The 9,086-nt window shown below is 36.7% G+C and overlaps 1 protein-coding gene across 1 annotated transcript; it reads left to right on the plus strand.

Moving 5' to 3' along the window:
* Positions 1 to 6,617: 6,617 nt before the first annotated feature.
* LOC110668254 (late embryogenesis abundant protein At1g64065-like) lies at positions 6,618 to 7,256 on the plus strand. The gene has a single exon (XM_021829422.2). It carries the CDS (start codon positions 6,618 to 6,620, stop codon positions 7,254 to 7,256), a length of 639 nt encoding a protein of 212 aa, XP_021685114.2.
* Positions 7,257 to 9,086: the final 1,830 nt, after the last annotated feature.

The raw sequence follows: 9,086 nt of genomic DNA on the forward strand, positions 1-9,086 counted from the left end.
GGGTCTCGTGAATTACTCAAGCCGTGACTACCCTCGAAGGATCGGATCGGCCAATAATTACTCAAGACGTGACTACCCCGTCCTATCCATAGTCCACACCACATCACACGCACGCCAACGCACGCACACTGCTCCAAATTACCACAACAACATCCATGGCACATCAACAGTTATGAATGCAACATAAATCGTGCCTAGAGTTTAACTACATAAATATATGCATATAAGTGATGCATGGGTATGCTTGAACATATAATAATATCGAAATTACAATTAAAATTAATATTCTACTCACAGACTTGACGATGGTCACCGATGGTGGCGGAGGAAGAAAGGTCTGCTCACCTGACAATTTTATTACAATCATTTAATAAATTTGACTCAATACAAACAAAGAAAAAGACCAATACGTCCTAAGTCGTGCCGAAAATCCGGCAGAGTCTCCCCTATACCTAGGACCTACCCAACCTGCAAAAAGGGTTCAAAACACACTTCTATACTCACAATCCATATATCCACAGTTCAATCATATCACACAGCCCCTCCCGCCCATCAAATCGATCATCCATCACAATACGTAAAATTTCAATTTAGTCCTTATTATTGATCATTTTTGCAAAACGCCCAAACAAGCTCTAAAAATTATAAAACCTTGCCCATGGTCCTTAGCAATATTAATGAGCTATTGCAAAAGAATCGTAATTTTCTAAGCTACCACGAATATTTTATGGATTTTTAATCCTATTTAAGCACTAGAAAATTACGAAAAAGCAAGGTTGGGTTTACCTTTGCCGATTCCGACTTGGGAATGCGCTCGAGACGTCGACAATGGGGCTAGCCAAAACCTCGGTCAATTCGAGACTTTTCCGTGCGGTCCGTTCGGCCCGAAATTTGCATCCGGTCAATCGCCGAATTTTCGCGAATCGAGGATACCTACACGAAGCCCATAACACGGGGTTAGTACATAAAATTTTCAGAATTTTCTAAGCTCATTAAATACTCAAAATACATCGAAGTTCGTGGGACCCACCGAAAACGATGTCGAAAAATTCGAAATTTATGTCGTTCAGAAGCTCTCGACGAATGGAGCATCTGGTGGCCTCGGTTTTCTCGTGGGATTCACGGTTTTAGAAATCTAACCCAAAAGTCGAAATGGGCTAAAATCTTCCCGAGCAAAAATCGGACAAGCCGCTCGATGGATTTCGGCGTTCTTGATGTTCGTGGAAAGCTCACGAGTAGATGATTTTAGACACAAGACCGGTCCAATTGGTGGCGGATCGGCGGATTTGGCGGGGAAGTCAAAGCAGGCGCGCCGGGGGCGTTCGGCGCGTTTTCCAGTTGAGGCTGGTGGCAGTGGGAGTGGCGGCCACGGTGAGGTGGGCGGTGGTGGCGGAGGCTGGGTGGGGAGGAGAGAGAAGAGAGAGAGAAAAGGGAGAGGGACGACGCGAGGAAGAAAAGGGAAGAAGGAAAAGGCGGTCCGATTCGACCGGTCCGATCCGTCCGGTTCGATCGGCGATTCGATTCATAATACAAAATTTTGAATTTTTACTCGCCTCGGAAAAACGAGGTCCAAAATTCAAAAATTCCATAAAACTCAGAAAAATACATAGACTCCAAATATATTATTAGTTTTGCCACGTGGTCTTTAAATTAATTTTTAAAAATCATCAAAGTTTATATTTTCGGAAAATCGAACCCGATTTTTAAAATCCGAAAAATCTCAAAAAAATTCCTAAAATTTAAATAAAATTAAAATACCAAAAATGCTCATAAAATTTAAAATTTTGGGGTGTTACAATATTTATTATTTCGACTTCTAGTACTGGCTTTACTAGTACTAGCTTTACTAGTATAATTCTATCTTCAACTCTTTTCACAGCTATTACAGCATTTTTCAATGTCTTGTCTATGATTATGCCCACTCCATTCTTGTTCCTCTCCTTTCTGGTAAATCACAGTTTGTACCCTGAATTACCCACTTCCTTACTTTTCTCTCCTATCCATTTAGTCTCCTAAATGCAGGCAATATTCACCCTTCTCCTTTCCAAGGTATCCACAAGCTCTATTAATTTTTTGTAAGTGATCCAACATTTCAAATACCAATCCTGATTCTCCTCCTATCCTGTTTCTTCCTAATTGATCTCCTTCTATGATATCTTCTATTGTTCTCTATGCCTATCTTGTGTTCTGTTCCACTATCTGTTCTACTATCTGTCCTATGGACTAACTTCTTTACCCACATCCGTCCATGATGTGGGAATCCTTGCTCATTTAATACCACACCCGGGCGCCGGCATGGCGCGTCGCTTTTGCAAGGACCCACAATTTGAAGAATCATTACTAAAAGCCCTATGGACATGTTGCAGCTCCAAGTCCTCTAGATTAATAAAAGAAAGGTTGTAGGCCACATCATCATTACGTTTGTTCTCAAGAAGCATGAACTGGGGATCTATGGGGATAAAGTCCTGCTGGTTTCATAGAGGATCACAATAAAGTTCCCTTCTCATTTCTTTGCTTCTCTTAATGCAAGTCTTTAGCTGGTGGCTGAGACTAAGATCCTCATGCATGTGCAGGTGATCAGCAGGTAAAGCTTCTTGGTATAGTGAATGATTATCAGAATTAATAGTTGGGGAGCCAAAGTTCTAGGCTAGGAAAGAATTTAATTCTGCATGTTCTTTTTTGTAAGATAAAGTTGTTATAGGATTCTCGAATGTGGAGCTTCCATGTGGCACAAAACACTCTTTTTGAGGTTCAATCTGGCGGCCAGTGTAGCGTGAAGGGATAGAGGCATCGTTTATAGAACAGCTGGCTCAAACAACTGCACAGATTTGATTGTCAGGCAGCCCAGAGATGGACTCTTTCCCATCGCTATCTGGGTTCGAATAGCTTGTCCCATTCATTTAGTTCAACTCATTTCACACCGTGTGCTAACTGTTATTGTCTAAGGATTTTTCTGACTTACAAACCTAAATAGTAAAAAAAGCTTCACTAAAAGCTTCCTTAATAAATGGTGATATGCTATTTTGATTCTCCAATGTCTACAGCAATTACTTTGCGAATGAAGTCCATGGTAGAGTATAAATCAAAATCCTGGTCACTTGTTTGCTTTGAATTACATATATCTAAATTGATGAGCTCCTCACAAAACTTACTCAGCTACCCAAAAAATTTCGAAAACCATAGGTTCAGGGTATACCATGGCATCGAATCCACAGAAACCTGCAAGAAATAGTAAGCTTTACATCTCAAGGTTGAATATTGAAGAACCATTGAAAAATCCATTCGCTTTCACTGTTAATGAAGTGATCCATTTCATCCTTAGAAGGATGGCAAAGCCACCCATTGGAATGGCAGAGATAAAGGAGACTCCTTTTAAGAAGCAAGATTGGATGGAAATAGCTTGTTCTAAAGATTTGAGAGTACCTACTGTGGACTATTCTAAACATTCCTGATTTACTAAGCTACGTTCAAAGGCTCCACCATTGATGTAAGTGAATCTTGGTAAACTAGGACGCAAGTCAAATTCCTCTATTTCCAAAAAAAAAAAAGTTTAGGAGTTTTGAAAATCCTTATCATTATTTCCTCGAAAACAATTCCCACAAGCAATAGCAGGGATATTCTCCATAGCGTCCTTGCTTTTAGAAGAATTTTCCACGTTCTAGGCTAATGAATTTTGCTCTTGTAATTTGGCTTGCATTGAGGAGTTGCTCATCTCTTACTACAGAGCGTTAACGAGTTTCTAGATATGAAAGCGTGCAGTTTGTAGTATTCAATCCAAAGCATGTTGATACCATCTAGGATCAGCTGGAGTTGAGCCATTGAAGTAGTTCTAACAAAACCATGCCCACGATCTCTGTGACTTTATCTATTTGGAATGAAGATATCCACGATCTCACCTAACTGAGAGAAGGGCCTCCAAAATGGGTGAGCATCCCAACCACAAGGGAAATTCTCAAAGTAGACATTTGAAAAAAAAATCCCATTGGGTAAATGATTATTAATCTGGTTGCCATTGTCAGGTGGTTAGAGTGGCAGAGATGGATTAGAAAGAACATGTGCCTGGCGGTAGTCGATATGATGGGTCTGGCAATTGTAAACAGTGGGGTTGGTTGGTGGGGGAGGGGGATAGGTTGGGATTATTTTGGACTTTACCTTCTAGTTCGATTTGATGTTCCATCCTAGGATATCGAATTTGTCGACTTTTGTACTCTGTTAATGAACTCTTTGTGTAGGTTGTTGGGTCTTTGTATGCTGGTGTTCTTGTGTGTTCTTGGTCAAGTTTTTTCATTAACATGAAACATCCTAGATTGGATTTTTTGGAATTGACCTGCTGGTCAGGATATAAGTGGTTGTTCCATGTCAAGTTTTTCTTAACATTTTGTTAATAAAATTTTATGTTTATTAAGAAAAAAAATAAAAAAGCAGAACTTTCTTTCATGTCCTCGTTTGCAACAGGGCTTGGGTTTTGGATATATAAGCCTCTCATTTGGTTGTTTGGTTTGAGCTAAATCAATCTGTTTCCAACTTAATGGATTGGATCTAAGTCCTCACATACACTCATTTGATTCTTTGCTTCATGACTATGTATAAAAATATATTAATATATCCAATGAAAGGAACCATTTTCCTAGTTCGTATCAATTAATTAAGAAAGAATTCTAAATTATGGCTGTCTGGTATATAGTAACAAGTAGTTACTTTTCACTTTCAATTCATCAAAATGTCAAAACTTTAAAGATATTTTAATTTATTGGTTAGGAAACATTAGCTTGGTCATACGCTATAGTATTTGATTCAGATAACGAAGAGAAGAAGACCAATAAATGATTTATAAATACATTTTACGTAAGCCCACTAATTGGTAACTAAAATGAAATATTCACCCAACCACATATCAAAAGAAAAGGTCCTCTTAATTGACCATTTATCAAATTCCAAATCCACAATATACATTTGCGTATTTTTCTTTTATTATTTTTTTTTCACAAAAAAAATTTACATGCTTTCTCATTTGTGAGATTTGTATATTTCTTTAAAGAAAGAAATTCACGAGCAAAATTTTATGGTAAACCCACTATATCAATTAGATTCCTAATTGGTGTGCCAAACCAATAACATATTGACATATGGATTAAGTTGTGGCAAACCAATAACATATTGACATATGGATTAAGTTGTGGCAAACCAATAACATATTGACATATGGATTAAGTGTAAAATTAAAAAATAAAAAGAGATAAAGTAATGATCTTGAATGTAGTTACGGGTAAGTTTATTTTTCTCTCCTCTCTCTCTCTCTCTCCCCTCTTTCCTTTTTGAATTAGATTTCTCTTTCAAGCCCTAATATGAATTATATGAACTTTCTTCCTCAACGATCCATATTCAATTCTAGCCTACTAGGTTTATACTGGGTTCTATGTTTACAGTACACGTTATGCTTCTTTTTGTTTTCTCTTAATTTATGCTCTCATTTAACTTCGTTTCAGATTGATCTATATAATTAAGAGATGATTAATTTAAGAAATATATATGTTGTAGACCATATGCGCACTACTTGTATATACCATTTAATTAGGTATCCTAAATGTTGATTGTTTCATGAGAACGTATACCTGAAATCTTATTCTAATGGTGACAATGGGGATTGCTCTTGCTACGTAGCTTTAGCTGAGTCAACTAAGAAGAAGTCTTGATATTTTTACCTATAACTAGAAAAGGTATAATTTTTCATTAATGGGGTAGGTAATTAGTAGAACTTTTCTAATTCTTACCATATTTATATAAACTATTAATAACAAGGAAGTTGGACTTGTACAAGAAACAAGTCACTGGTCCATCTACTCATCTCAAGTAACAATGAGTCGCCAATAGAATATTCAAAAGCATGACGTTAAATTTTGAACAAGTAAACCTTCTGCTTTTGTTTGAATATATATATATATATATATATATATATATAAACTGTGTCGTTTCGAAGTACTGTAGTACGGAAATATTCAACGAACCAATGACAAGGGAGACGCTGACTTAGTCACTAAACAAAACTAAAATATGCATTTAAACATGAATTTATAGTCGTAAATTGTAAATTATTATTGAGATTTTCTATATTAATAAAGATTAAAAAATAAAAATAACCTTACATTAAATTCTGGAAAAAAATATGAAATCGTCTTCAAAATTAAAAGAGATTGAATTTAAATATCATAATTAATTAATTATATATAAAAAAAAATAAAAAAGAAATTAATTAAGAGGATGAAACTTATGCATATTATATAATCCCTACCAAATGATATAAGTCATCAACTAAGTCATGAGACCATCTAGAAGGAAAAAAATAATCATCGTTAGATGCATTTGGCCTTAATTAATTAAGTATAAATGCTGTTTCCGCTAGCCAAGTCATATATATATTTTCCAGGGAAAGTTACCTCCATATCATATTTTATAAGAGCATATTGTGTGCAAGTAATTATATTAACTTGTTTAATAAAATTGACCAAAGTAGATAGCAAACACTATATATATAGTAGCTTAATTGCACAACAAACACATCATCAACACTACCCCAGGTCAATTTCCTTTGAGTTGATTTACCCTCGTTCAAGAGGAAAATGTTTGAGAAGAACCAGGAGTATCCACTTGCCCCAGCCAATGGACACCATAGAAGCGATGAAGAAGCTGCACCTCCATCATCTAAGGAGCTCAAAGGAAAGAAAAGGATCAAATGTGCTGTTTATGTTGCAGTCCTGGCAGTGGTTCAGGCTGGTATCATTCTTCTGCTTGCTCTCACTGTACTGAAAATTAGGACCCCAAAACTCAGGCTGGGAACCCTAACTATTGAAAGTATGCAAACTGAAACCTCAGGTTTACCTTCATTTAACATGAGGTTTAACGCCCAAGTTAAAGTGAAAAATACCAACTTTGGTCACTATAAATTTGATGCTGGTAATGTCACGTTTTTGTACCAGGGTGTGACTATAGGGCAAGCCATGGTTCCGAAGGCTAGGGCCAAAGCTCGTTCCACCAAAAAAGTTGATGTGGGAGTGGAATTGAATTCTGCTTCTTTGCCTAGCACTGAAAATCTTGGGAGTGAATTGGGCTCTAACGTTTTGACATTGAACAGTCAAGCCAAGTTGAGTGGCGAAGTGGAATTGTTGAAGGTTATCAAGAAGAACAAATCTGCTCAAATGAACTGCACCATCACCTTTAATGTCTCGACCAAGATGCTTCAAAATCTCAGTTGCAAGTGAAAGCAACATATATGCTGGTTTTTTTTTTTTTTTTAATTTTTGAGCATTGGGGTTTTATTTTATTTTATTGTGCGTTTCATTTATATATGCAATGCAATCCTTTTTTTTTTTTCTTTTTTTCTATTTGTATTTAAAGTCATCATCATTGTATTCCATAATAGGGAATTAGGAGCATGAATTCTCTAATCACTCTATAAATTAATTATTTGATTATTAGATTTTTAATATTAATAGTGAGTTTATTGAAATTAAAGAACCGATACTTAACAAATCGTATGTCCATTCTCTACACGGACTTACTTTATTATTTGTAATATTATAAATATTGATATTATAAATTTCTGTTAACAATAATATAGTATAGATGAAAAAATTATAAATATAAATACCAAATTGTAACACCCAAAATTCTTAAATTTATTATTTTGTAGGTAAATACTAATATTTTATTTTATTTAAATTTTTGGGAAATTATTTGAAATTTTTCGAATTTTAAAAATCGGGTTCGATTTTCCAAAAATATAAAATTTTGATGATTTTTGAAAATTAATTTAAAGATCATATGGCAAAACTAAAAATATATTTAGACTCTACAAATTTTTCTAAGTTTTTTAGAATTTTTTCGAAATTTTTGAGCCTCGTTTTCGGTCCCAAGGCAAAGTAAAAATTTAAAATTTTGTATTCTAAATCGGACCAGTCGAATCGAACCAAATCAGATCGGACTGGTCGAATCGAACCGGCATTTTCTTTTCTTCTTCTTCCCTTCCTTGCGCGTCCCATCCCTCTTCCTCTTTCTCCCGTTTTCTCTCTCCTCCCTCCTTCCCACACTGCGCCATCGCCACTCAGCCCTCCCCACCTCGCCGGCGCACCGCCCCAGCCTTCCCTCACCGCAGACCGGCCTTCCAAGAGGCCGAAAATGACGCGCGAAGAGGCTTGACCCACAGCGCGCTGTTTCGGCTTCCCGGCCGAAATTCGGCCGATCCGGCTACCGATTGGGTCGAGTCTTGTGTCAAACACCATCTACACCTCGAGAGCTTTCCATAGACACCAAGAACACCAAAATCCATCAAGCGGTTTGCCCAATTTTTGTACGGGAAGTTTTAGCCCATTTTGACTTTTGGGCTAGATTTCTCGCAAACCATGAACCCCACAAGAACACCGAGAGTACCAAAGCGCTCCACTCGTCAAGAGCTTCGCGACAATATAAATTTTAAAATTTTTTGATACTATTTTTTGGTGGGTCCCATGAAATTTCGTAGTGTTTTTTGAGCACTAAATGAGCTTATAAAATTCTGTAAAAATTATATATTAACCCCCGTGTTGTGGGCTTCGTGTAGGTACCTTCAATTAGAGGAAATTCGACGGTTGCCCAAGTCTGTGAATTTCCGGCCAGACAGACCAACTACTGAAAAAGTCTTGGAATTGGATTAAGATTTTGGCTACCCCACCTTTATCAGACGTCTCGAGCGCGTCCCCGGAGTCGAAATCGGCATAGGTAAACCTGAACCTTGCTTTTTCATAATTTTCTTATGCTTGAATTGGATTAAAAATTCATAAAATATTCATGATAGCTCAGAAAATTGTAATTCCTTCTGTATTAGCTTAGTAATGATGCTAAGGACCACGGGGCAAAGTTTAGAATTTTTAGAACTCATTTAGGTAGTTTTTGTAAGAGGGTTAAATTATGAAGACTAAACTGTAATTTTACATGTTGTGATTGATGACTGTTTGGATGGGCCCAGGAGGGGCTGTGTGATGTGATTGAGTTGTGGGTATATGGTTTGTGAATATTGAAGTGCGTTTTAAGTCTTTTTGCAGGTTGGGTAAGTC

The sequence above is a fragment of the Hevea brasiliensis genome, unplaced genomic scaffold, assembly GCF_030052815.1.
Source record: "Hevea brasiliensis isolate MT/VB/25A 57/8 unplaced genomic scaffold, ASM3005281v1 Scaf357, whole genome shotgun sequence".
Taxonomy (NCBI): Eukaryota; Viridiplantae; Streptophyta; class Magnoliopsida; order Malpighiales; family Euphorbiaceae; genus Hevea; species Hevea brasiliensis.